This window comes from Gracilinanus agilis, chromosome 2 (assembly GCF_016433145.1).
Source record: "Gracilinanus agilis isolate LMUSP501 chromosome 2, AgileGrace, whole genome shotgun sequence".
Taxonomy (NCBI): Eukaryota; Metazoa; Chordata; class Mammalia; order Didelphimorphia; family Didelphidae; genus Gracilinanus; species Gracilinanus agilis.
The window spans coordinates 539,034,123-539,046,882 of record NC_058131.1 but is presented as its reverse complement, the minus strand read 5'-3'; the positions used below and the strand labels follow the sequence as shown (position 1 = coordinate 539,046,882).

Sequence of the window (12,760 nt, the reverse complement as noted above, 5' to 3'; positions counted from 1 at the left end):
GGTGTGGAGACAGAGAGAGAGAGACAAAGAGAGTCAGAGAGTCTTCCTGACTTCTTTGCTTTTCCGATCTTCAGTACAGCTTAGAGCTAATTATCATGTATTGCCAGTGTTCTAATAATTTGGCTTTTTTCAGTGTCACTGTTTAAATGTCACATCTGCTTGGTTCTCACTATTCAAGGTTCTGTAAATAAGAAAATTTAATATACTTTGTGAATGAAGCAGAATTCATTACATGAAATGGGATTATTTTTGTATGTTTATGTTAGAGAAATAATGACAATATTTCACTATGTGTAGTTAAAACTTATTTCTTTCAAATTTTGTCATCCAGGGATTTAAGAGATTATGGCATCTGAAGCTCACAATGATAGAAAACGGAACCTTTTGCATATTGAGGGCCACTCCATTGATCTTCCTAGAAAAAGGATCTCTCATTTCACTAATAAGAACATGAAGGAGGTATGCTCATGTATTTGTAAATTTCTTAGATAAGATGTGCACATGGAAATGGGTATCAAGTGACAACATTTGTACAACCTAGTAGAATTGCTTGTTGGCTCTGGGAGTGGGGAGGAGAGTAGGGATAGAAAATGAATCATGTAAACATGGAAAATCTTTAAAAATAAATAAATAAGACGTACAGGAAAAATATAGAATCTAAAGTTTCTGTGGTGCTGGCAAGTTCTGATTAATTTTTTACATGATAGCAGAGAGTAGTAATTTAGTGCAAAAGTTTTCTCTAAGCACAATGCCAAGGCTTGTTAACCTTGGCATAGTTTCTCCTAAATTATAATGAAATTCTTATGGAAGAAAAAGATAGAGGCAAATGTATTTTATATATATTAGTTAAACCCTTATGTTCCATCTTAGAATCAATACTATGTATTGGTTCGAAGGTAAAAGAGCAGTCAATAAGGGTTAGGTAATTGGAGTTAAGTGATTAGCCCACAGTCACACAGCTAGGAAGTGTCTGAGGCCAGAATTGAATCCAGGACCTCTGGCTCTCAATCTACTGAAACACTTAGCTGTCCTACAGTGTATTCTAAAACTTAAAATGTATTCTAAACAAAAATAGATTAGTTGAGATTGACAAATTTCCTACCACATACCATTGAAATCAATTGGATCATTGAAGATGATGCTAAGTAAAAAGTAGGAAAATGTGTAGAGATTAATAATTAAGGAAATGCTAAATAAAAATAGAATTGTAATCTTTTCTTCTCCAAATAATAAGGACAAAGAAGAATTTTAAATTTATTACTGTCATTCACTTTATTTGACATAGTCCCTTTAGTAGAAACATTTATCTAGCTGTAATTGTTCCTGGGTGACAATAATTTTCTCCTTTTATTGATAGGGTAAGAAATCTCCAAAACAGTTGGCTGCTTATACAAATAGGTAAGAGAGACTTTAAAATTGTTGGGAAGCAACTAATCTTGAAAACTGGGGATGGGTAAGAGCAGGAGACTATTAAACATGTTGAATTATCTTTAAAATGAGGTTGGACAAGTATAATCTTAGAGTTTCTCCTTGTGTCCTAAATTCTGAAGTTCTGCCTTTGATTCTACATTATATAAAAGAGCAGTGATTGCTTTTAAGCCAATTCTGTGATATGTTTCACTTTCCTCATGCCTGAAATTATGTCAGAAATATCCAGACATAAGCACAACCAACTATATAGTACTTGGTTGGATGGACATCAAATGACCAAAATTTTACTGCAAAATTGTTCTTTGACCTTTGATTTTTAATAAGGTAAGATTTTATTTCTTTTACCTAAATGAGCTAATTATTTTTACAGAACAGTTGGATACGCTGTGAAAAGTCCAGACAAACCACACAAAGAAGTATATTACAGAAAGAAAGTTCATCATTATTTTCCAAATCCTTGTTATAGAAGAAAACACTTCCCTAGAAGCAGGGGCTGTGACATGGCAAATAAAGAAAATGAACTGGCTTGTGCAGGCCACCTGCCTGAAAAATTACGCCATGATGGTCGTACATTTTTACTTAATGCCAGTGATTCTAGTTCTTCACAAACGGAAAGCCCATCTTCAAAATATAGTGGGTTTTTTACTGAGGTGAGTTATTTCCACAAATTCATTTTTTACTTCACATGATTATATATTTTTTCTTTTGTTGCTTTTTCAGTCTGCAGAATACTTCTTATTCTTTGTCAATAGAATCTCTTGAATGGTGCAGTTGGTCAAGCCTTCTCATAGTTAGATCATGTAAATTTGAAACGATTGTTATGGCCACTTTTTAAAAGCTTTTATTTCCTGCATAAGTAGAATAGATTTAACCAGTTACTTGTCTACTGCAGAATCTAGACTAGCACATTTATAGGTGGAAGTTACCAGGGAGTGGAGAGAGAGAAAAGATCAAATCTTGTGAAAAATTTGAGCTGTTCTATAGAGACACAGGAACCAACTCTCCTGTCATACTTTACTTGTCTCTTGGTTCAGTGGAGTTCAATGGAGGTATAAAAATTTAAACATCCTAGTCTAATGGATTGTAGCACAGTGGAAAGAACTCTAGATTTGGATTCTGATTTTGGTTCTGCCAGCAACCTACTTAGACCAGTCCCTTTACTCTCTGGGAATTATAGTTTCCTCATCTGTGAAATAAGGGTTTGGATTGAATATTACCTCTAGTGCTTTCCAATTCTAATATTGTTTCTTTGCCTACAGGTTTCTCAGGATCATGAGACAATGGCACAAGTCCTTTTCAGTAGAAATCTGAGGTTGAATGTAGCTTTAACTTTTTGGAGAAAACGAAGTATAAGTGAACTGGTAGCCTATTTGGTGAGGTAAATTGTAATTCCCCCCCCCCCCCAATTCTTGTTCTTCTAAAGTGTAGCATCCAGGGATAGCAGTCGAGAAACAGCTTTTCAGCTCATGAAAATGTTGCTTGATCAGAAAACTTGAACTCCCTGTACTTAATTTTTATTTGTTAAATCCTTACCTTCCAGTTTAGAATCAATACTGTATTGGTTCAAGGCAGAAGAGTGGTAAAGGCTAGGCAATGGGGGTTAAGTAATTTGCCGAAGGTCACACAACTAAGAAAATATCTGAGGTTAGATTTTAACCCAGGACCTCTTATCCCCAGGCCTGTTTCTCAGTCTATTGAGCCATTTAGCTTTCTGAGTTCAGTGTAGCACAAATTTGATAACCAAAAATCCAGTCATTAATTTTAACTTTGCTCACGGTGTGATGTTGAATGAACTTCCTCATGTCTGTAACTTAGATCCTCATATATAAAGAGAAAAATATAGATGGTTTATTGATTTTTGTGGAAAAACTAAGTGGGGACTGACTAATTGTTAAGCACCATTGCTGATTTAGGTGAAGATAACTTGAATGGGAAAATACCTAGCTACCTAACCTTTGTTTCTCTAACTACTATAGGATAGAAGATCTTGGAGTGGTGGTAGATTGCCTTCCTGTGCTCACTAGCAGGTAAAAAAAGGAATATTTTTTTAGAAGAGTCAAATCCATGACCTCCACAAGTGTTTTTTTTTAACCAAATGTATATTTTAGTTTACAGGAAGAAAAGCAATGCATTTCACTAGGCTGCTGTGTAGATCTGTTGCCTCTAGTAAAATCACTACTTAAAAGTAAATTTGAAGAGTAAGTGTATTTTTGAATTTCATTTTTAATTTTTAGCAGCATTTATTGATAGCCTACTATAAAAATAGTATTTTGCTGAGATAAGGGCAATCTAGTTGGGAAGATAAGATTTTTATGTGAGAAACAATTGGAGAAGATTGAAATGGTATCTTTATTAGCAACTCTATAATACTTTAGCATTGATGAGGTTGTCAAGTATTAAAGACAATTCAAAGTAAATAAAAGGGCATGTATTTAATCAATAAAGATTGTTTTTGTAGGAAAACATGATTTTTACACAAAATGTTTTTTCAGATATGTGATAGTTGGTTTGAACTGGCTTCAAGCAGTCATAAAAAGATGGTGGTCAGAACTATCTGCTAATACAGAAATTGCAAAGGATGGGTAAGTATTAGAATTTTTATACTTTTCAAATATTCTTCTATGTAAAAAAATTACATTATCAGGATGACATCTTGTAGATAGATAGATGGAATTTTTAAGCTTTCTATGTATCAAACACTGTACTAAGATCTAGGAATACAGATATAAGAAAATAAGATAGTTCCTATACTCAAGGAAATTACATGTTAATGGGGAAAGACAACTTATAGAGTTAGAGCTAGAAAGGAAGGAGGGATGGAATTAGAAGAGGAAGAATCTTTTTGGGGATACCTACTGATAAAGAGGTGGAAAAGTCAAGATATCCAAGAGTAGAACTGGGAGAGCTGTGAGCGTGAATGACTTAGGTATTTCATGGCACAGTAGTCCTAGCTAGGAACTCAGTAATCAGAGGAAATGATACAGGAGCAAAAAGATCTCCAAGAATGTGAGAAAGCTACTGGCAAGGAGATAGAAAAGTCTGGAGCGTCACAAGTAGAACCTGGAGAGGAGTAAGCATGCATGGTCTGGCCATTTTGTGAAATAGTGATTCTATTGTGGATTCACCAATTATTGGAGAAGGTATAGGAGCAGAGGCATCTCCCAGATTAGGTAACTGCTTATATATATTATCATAAAAATAGTGTCATTCACTCCCTTTCTTTATAGGGAGAATTTAAGAAAATAATATGCTCATTATAAAGTTATAGAAAAAAAATTTTAAGGTAGCATAGTGCATGCAATTAACTTGGAACTAAAAGATATGAATTGAAATTTTATCTTTGCTGTTTACTACCTGTGTGGCTGGGGCTCAGAGAAATGATTTGCCCAGTGTTTCTTCTTCTCCAAAAGGAGATAACATCATTTGCACTGTCTACTTTTTGAGGCTCTTGTGAGGCTCAAAGTTCATGTAAACCTTAAAATAATATATAAAGATAAGCTATTTCTATTAGGCTAATACAATGATAACTTCATTATAAAATTCAAAGGTAATTGCTTAGAATCTTCATTTTTAACAGATTTTACTTATTTAAATGAGTACTTGAAGATTTTTATCTTAGGATATGCAGTTATCTCTTCTATATCACAACATCCTCACAATTCAGAAAATCTGTGTAAAATTTTTTGGTCTTCTCTTTGTACCAGAGAAGTCTGAATTTTTAATTTTTCTTTTGTGGGATATTTGCAGTACCTTAATGTAAATTTCCAGTGAAGTATGCATTTCTGAGTTTCTAATTTTTTCCTATGTCATCTGTTGATCTTTGTGTGTCATCTACAGCTTCTGCAAAACTCTCAAAAAATTCCCATTTAATTTCTTATGTCAACCTGTGATATGTCAAAACCATTATGAGGAAAGTTACAATGTGGAAGGGATACCTATACTTCCTATGTAGAATTTCAGAACCCAGGAACTCCCTTTTTCTGGAATTGTTCTCATTTTTCAGAAAAGACAGGGATAGCACTGCTTTAAGTCCTCTTACTCATTATTATCAGGCATTTCTGGAGTTGCAGGTATTTGGGGTTGGGAGCAAGAACATCTTATGAGGGTTTTAGTAGCCAGCTTATTGAGAGTTCACTAGTTCTGTAGTTTTAGACGTATGTCGATTATTCTACAAATTGATCCAGATAATCTTAAGTAGCTCCTGACTTTCTTCTAAGGGAGCAAGATTTCCTTTAAGGACTCTCAGAGTCAGCTGTTCACTGTGCTGTATAAATACAACCTTTAATCTCTGAATAACTGATATATAACTATAAATAATTTGAGTTACAATATCATGTTTCTCAGAATAAATTCTTAAATATTAAAATGTATTCATCTTTCTCTGGATATATATGTATTATATTAGACTATATATACATATAAACATAATCATGATTAAATTTTTGCTTTAATTCTTTTTTTAATTAAGAAACATTCATATTTTAAAACAACAGTTAAGTGGATTGTGGAAGCAAGAAAACCATCTTACTTCAGTTCCAGGATACACTGGTAATATAGCTAAGGTATGTACATAATCAAAAGTATACCAGATATTTGACTTCAGATGTTCAAAATATCCAATAATCTAGCCTTGTGGACTTGTGAAAATTGAACTTCTTAAGAACAAGTCAGTAAATTACCTAGCTAGTTAAGTAAATGATACTGTAGTCCTGAAAGCAAGTATACCTAATGAAGTGCCAGAATACTCTGGGTATAGGTATAGCATTCTGTTGCTTGGCGAAGAGCAAAGTGACTGCCCATTAGATGTCTTTCAGTTGCATTTCACAAGATAGGCATCTTAAGGGGGTATGATATCCTAGTGTGATTTTCAGAAGTTTTAGAGAAAACATTTAAAGAGTTTTAAGGAGATTTCTTGGGAGCAGACAGAGGCAGGCAGCCAGAGAGAGATGATAGACTCATAGTAGCACAGTTCTGGACACTTAAAGCCACTCAATGTCACACTTGAATAAGGACTCTGAGTTAGTTGTAAGGAGGAGCTTTATAAATGAGAAGGAAACTTGATCAGTTTCTTGTACCAACTTAATTTTTTTATTTGGTGACAGATGCCTCTCCAAATGAAGGATTATGTATTAACTCAGTTTTTTGCATTAGAGAAGTTCACACATAATAATTGTGCCCAAAAGAGATTTATTAACTATTAACTTATTACAGCAGACAAAATAAGAGAGTGGAATTTCAGAAGTCTGCAAACCTAAATTCATATTGTAGTATTAGTGGGGCATTTCATCAGATTAAGGTGACAATATGTCAGCTATGAAGTTCATCTCCCAGCTTGTCTTCTTGTATAGAAAAAGTCCCATTTATAACATGCATTAGAGATGCTCCCTCCTTTTCCAGAACTGTAAGATGATGATTGGCAAGTAGTAAAGTATTACTACTATCTTTGCTTCCAGATATGTGAGTTGTAACCTCGAGTACAGTAATAAGTTGAATGTAATAAAAGTGGGAAAGTAGAATGTTTTTTGATTTACTCAGCTAATGGGAGATAGGAAGGACCATATCAATGTCCCAAGGATTTTGAGGCCATTTGTGTCCAAATGAACACTTATTTTTAAATCAAATTGAAGAAAGAATAGATCTTCCAGACTGGTTTTAGTGGTGAAATCAAAAGAAAGCAAGAAACCAAGATATTAGTCCATTGATACAATGAAGTGGAAAAATATCCACAAGGAGCATCTTTAACTTCAATGAGGTGAAAGTGCACTATGTAGGTGCTTACTACCTTTTTCTTTGTGATTCTACATCTGAAATGCTAGCACAAATTCTGTAGTAAAGAAAGAATACCCTCCAAACATTCAAAAATACTAATGAGGAAAAGAGGCCTTAATTATTAATGTGGATATATTTAAATGTTTGTATGCTTGTGTATATTCCATAGCAAACAATATTGATTTATTTATATTTTCCCAAAGGGAAGATGGTACATTCAGTCATGACATTTAAAAATGAAGGCCAAAATAACACTAGAGGCTACAAAATCACAAGTGTGTGAGAAATGGGAGATAAAAGCTAGAGAAAACCAAGGCATTTGGAGAAGACAAGGGGAAAAGGAAGGAGAGAAGCAGGAAGAATATAGAAAAAGTGTCAGGGACATAAAGAAGTGATGAGGTGGAAATAGAGAGACCCTGTAGTTGACATTCTTTATTTTTCTCTGAGACAGAAGAATCAAAATTTAATAGAAATTATTTCCATGATATTTCCTGGGTCCAAGTCACTTTAGCCTAATGTCTTATATGTTCTGTCTTAATTTGTATAGATCTGTACTGGTAAAATTGATATACAGAATTATAATATTGAAGTCCTGAATAAGCAGAAAAATTTATATTTACATAACATATTTTGAATGATTTTCAATAATAAAGATGTAGCACAGATCATTGCTATAATGCTTATTAGTTAAGCAGGAAATTAAATTGTTAAATAGAAGTAAGCGCTTAAATGAGGGTAGGAGTTTAAGTATTGGTTAATGGTCTATTTTTATCTTATTCTTCAAGGACGTAGATGCTTATTTATTACAATTACATTGAGAAGTGTCACTACCTGAAGAGGACTACCTTATTCAGAATTCTCCTGGACTTTATAGCTTCCAGAAAGAGGTGTCTTCTGAGAACTATGAACCAAGGAAGGAAGTGGAATCTTCCAGATATGCCATTTAATGAAACCACTAATGATACCCTAACAATCTACTTCACATTGAAGTGGAAAAATATCCACAAGGAGCATCTTTGACTTCAATGAGGTGAAAGTGCACTATGAAAAATTGTATGTCTTGACTGCGTTTGGGATTTATATGATTATTTGGGGAAAAGTTGTTTAAGTGCTTCTATGTCTTATTGCAGTCCTTCATATTGCATAAAAATGTAATTTATACTGACATGAAAAAATAAAATGAGCAAGACATTTTACTAGGAACCACAAAGACCAATCACCCTTAATATTTTTTTAAGATTGCGTTTTATAAAAACAAACCACTAAAATGTGTGCAGCTACTTTGTGATCATACTGAAAAGACTTTAAAGATGTTTAAAACAACATAGCAAATAATGGATAATTTTTTCATACTGAGATACTGTGTAAAGCAAGATGCCTTAATTATAGTCTGTTTGAAAAAGCCAATGTATTATGTTACTTATATCGTTTAAAACAGTCATGCATACAAGCATGAAATCAGGGGTTTTACATTCTTGTACAATATTGGTTTTGGAACCTATTTCACAGTTTGAAAAACTTGAGTATATTTTTCTCTGATTTTTGCCAGAATTTATGTGTGTGTGTGTGTATGTGTGTGCGTGCGCGTGCATGTGTGTATTTTGAGTATAAAAAGTTGAATATGAATTTGATGAATGCTTAACTGGAAATGTCCTTGGAGTTAGGTAATTTATACTCACTTTTAAAAATTATATTTGGATTTTCATTATTTTCAGTTCTGTATCACTTAAACTCCTTTTATTTGAGTAAATATACTAAATGTTTCTATTTTTTCTTTTTTAATTCTTATAATTTCATACATTTTCTATATTCTCATCACTTGTGTTTTGGATAGTAGTACCTAATGCTTTAGAAATGTTTACAGCTAGAGTTGACCTTATGTTCTCCATCCAAATAATTGATATACTACCTCCTCTAATGGTTGGTATGAAATAGGGTTCATATTTTTCTTGGTGTGTACAAACCCAGTTTAGTATGATTATGAGTGGTATATGTTAAAATTCCACAACTTCTGTCAGTATGGCTAATATTGCCACTAAGTAGGGATCGAAGCTTTTGTGTACTACCAGGTCACTTAGAACAAGCCTGGAAGTGATCTAGCCAAATGGTTTTGGTAATCAGTTTTCTCTGAAATGTTCCCTCATGGACATGAATGTAAATCTGTAGCATTTGTCCAATCAGTAACTACTGATATGAATATTGAATGTCATCTTTCTTGCTTTAAAAGCATAGTTTTCACTGACTCTGGATGCTTTTATTTTCCAGTTGTGCCACATAGTAGAAATGTTAGAACTATTGCTTTTCTTGAATCTTTAACTAGAAACATTCTACATTACTCTAATTCTGTGATCTTAAGAGGTGAGAAGGTAGTAAGTATTGATAATCTACACATTTGAGAAAGAAAACATTAATTTCCCTTATTTCTCATTTAATACCCAAGTAATTACTCTTTTGATTGAATAAATAGTCTGAGCTAGTCATCCAATTGGAATGAAGTACTAATGAGATTTAGAGGATAGGAATCTGATCCTTTTTAGTTAGCTTCAGAGAAAAATAACAGTGTTGAGTGCCCCTACCCAATCTTTAAAATTTGTGGTTTTATTGACAAGGAGAACCAGTTGTGGATAGCTCAGCACTATTTTCACTACTGGAAAAGTAATTCAAAAGTATATGTTCTGCTGACTGAATCAGTAGTGTCTTTGGATACCAAAGATAGCACTTTATGAATACTACCTTTAATAATATAACTGTCATGTTGATCTTTGCTTTAGAACAAAGTTTTTTTTTAAATTTATTTAAAATTTTTAATAGATGTTGTTTAGTCGATCTTAAGTAAAAGTAAGATAGTGAACCCCTGTTTGACAATATACATCATAAGAAAATATAATTATTCTTCCATCTCCCTCCAAAAAAAGTGCTCTTGAACTTGAGCTCAGACTTTTTAGATAGGAATGCACAGTGCTCTACTTTAAACACTCTTAAGTTCTATAGACAGCCTGAAGATCTAAGTAAAAAACTATTGAGTAGATTACACTCCTGTTTTTCTGTTTTTAGTCCTTGTGTTTTTTATTTCCGTACCTACCTCTCAGACATTGAAATCTAACTAGTGTTTGTAAGTGGCTTTTAGATTGCTGAAAGAAAGGTATTAGATAAACAAGTATAATTAAATACTTCTGGTGTTAAATTCTGCTCAGCTATAGTAATTTTAATCAGAACAGTGTTGAATTCCAGAAAGAGCCAAAGAAAGTGTTTACAAAGTATTCTGGTAATTGTAAACAGTTCAAACATGCTTTGACCTAGATTAGAACAATTGCATACTTGTTGCCCATTTGTTGAACACTAACAGTGTTAGCAGTGTGGTGATATCTTTCACAGAATTTAGGGACTAGGCCCTTTCCATTAGGAACCAAAGAGATGCTTCCACCATTTCAGATTCTCTTCTTAATTTTGCAGCCTAGGAAGTCTTTGGGACTGGAAATTTAAAGATGTGAATTGGGGTTATCATATTCATTTGGATAGATTTGAATCATAATTTAGATCATAATTAGAATGGCATGAAAAGTTAAGAGACAAGGACTAAAGTAGCAAGGCTTTTAGAAAAGGTTGTCTAATGATAGCATTAGCTTGTTTGCATAGCAGAAACTGTAGAGTCCTGAGTTATGTGAAAGTTTGCACATGTGCTACCTATATTTTCTTTGAGGAGTGATACATTTTTGCAACCAAACATTGGAGATGCCTGAGAAGTTAGCCTAAATGTTAGTTGAAACAGAATTCTGTTAAATTGTTCTGTAAAGAACTGCTGCTTAATTTGTAACAATCTTTTGTTGTTAAAATAATAATCTTAATAACCTTAGAATATTCTTATATTTGGAAAGCTGTTGAGAAAATAATGTGCTACAGAAATAGAGATTAAATTGTTATATTCTTTAAACATAATTCACATCATCAGCATTTTTAGCTGTTTACTTGGATACTTAAGTCAATCTAGGAGCCACCAATGGAAGAAGAAACAAAGTTTTCATTAAAACTGATTTACTGCACTAAAGTTTAATCCTCCTCAAACCAGCTACTTTCTTATTTAAAGTTAAGATACTATCAGATGCTACTATCATTTAAAAAATAATCATTACAATTTAAGCAGCCAACTCAACTAATCTGACCCATTCTGTATAAATACAAGTTTCAGTCTTTTGACCTAGGTTTTTGCCTTGCAGGTCACATTAGCTAGAAATAGTTTTGCTGTTAGGGATTAACTATTATGTTCTTTTTCCTCTAGCAAGTTACATTTCAGGCTAATTTGAGCTTATTATAAAGCTTTTCTTGTGGCATAAACTAAAGAAATTGAATACCTAGTGATTTTATAGTGAAAAAAACATCTCCAAATTTTTAATGCTTTTTGATGTACCGCAGGGTTTCTTTTGGTGTTTTTAGTAATAGCATTACATTTCTTAAATTAATATGAGTATAATAGGTCATTAACTACCCTAGAACCTGAATTAAGACTATTGCAAATGAACTAGGCAAGTTGAACCATAGATCAACCTCCATAAGTGGGGTACAAAGTTAGCAGCATCTTCATTCCAATTTGCTACATTATTGATCCAAGAATTTTGTTTCATCTCAGAATCTACCGAGTGGTCAGAGCCTATCTATAATACTGCAGTGTAATCTCAGCATAGCTGTAGAGCTGGTACTTAAAGGAAGGACCTAATACGCATTGGGTATTTGGAACTGGCATCCTCTTTCCCTTTTGTTGTAACTGGAAAGGGAACATAATCAGCACCTTCCTTCTGCCCTGGAGCCACAGAAACTCAAATTTGAGTGCTGAAGGGAGGGAGACTTCAGAGACAGTATTAACACAGCTTGTAGTAGAAAAGAAATTCATTCTAGAACATTCCTGAGAAGTAGCTATATTGCTTATGTTTAAAAAAAGTATTGAAAGAGGAATCCATTACCATCAGAGGTCTTCTGCTTTTAAGTAGCTATAATCATAATGAAGTTTTTCTTGCTATCAAACAAAAATATGACTCTGGGTAACTTTCACTCATTGTTCCTCATTCTGCCCTGTGGAATCTCTTCTATATGACAGCTCTTCAAGTAGTTTTCTCAAATTTCATAGGGAATCAAAGTTAAAACTATAAATGTGTAGATTAAATCATCTACCTTTCCTTGTTTATGAAAATAAGGATAACATTTGCTGATCTCTAGTTTTTTCTACTTCTGAGCTCTGCAGAGAGAACTGACAACTTGGCAATGACTTCTGGATTTTTCTTTATATCAAATCAAAAGCTGCCTCCTCATACTTTTCTACCCATTGTTCCTAAAGCCAAGTAAAAATCTCAGCTTTCATATATTTGACAGTTCTTTAAATACAAAGACAGCTGTTTTTATACTACCCCTTCTTATTTTTTCCCAGACTAGTCAACCTCAGTTCCTTTAAATGAATCTTCTGGAAAGTTCTGTAGTTCCTTTTATTATACTGTTCTTCCTCCTCTTGAAATGCCCAAGTTTGTCAATGTCTTTTCTAAAACCTAGCAGACAGAGCTAACATTTCAAAATG

At 33.3% G+C, this 12,760-nt stretch overlaps 1 protein-coding gene across 1 annotated transcript; it reads left to right on the top strand.

Moving 5' to 3' along the window:
* Positions 1-345: 345 nt before the first annotated feature.
* KATNBL1 (katanin regulatory subunit B1 like 1) lies at positions 346-8,764 on the top strand. The gene is made up of 9 exons (XM_044662235.1): positions 346-459; positions 1,358-1,398; positions 1,802-2,081; positions 2,691-2,809; positions 3,408-3,458; positions 3,540-3,629; positions 3,924-4,013; positions 5,900-5,993; positions 7,986-8,764. The coding sequence occupies exons 1-9, from the start codon at positions 346-348 to the stop codon at positions 8,016-8,018; spliced, it is 912 nt and encodes a 303-aa protein (XP_044518170.1). The 3' UTR covers positions 8,019-8,764.
* The last annotated feature ends 3,996 nt before the right edge of the window (positions 8,765-12,760 follow it).

What these genes read in the sequence shown, in the direction of transcription:
- KATNBL1 (XM_044662235.1), top strand. Translation starts at nt 346, where the DNA reads ATGGCATCTGAAGCTCACAATGATAGAAAACGGAACCTTTTGCATATT. An exon ending in ATAGTGGGTTTTTTACTGAG is followed by an intron (nt 2,082 to 2,690) that starts GTGAGTTATTTC and finishes CTTTGCCTACAG; the next exon opens with GTTTCTCAGGATCATGAGAC. An exon ending in CTGGTAGCCTATTTGGTGAG is followed by an intron (nt 2,810 to 3,407) that starts GTAAATTGTAAT and finishes TAACTACTATAG; the next exon opens with GATAGAAGATCTTGGAGTGG.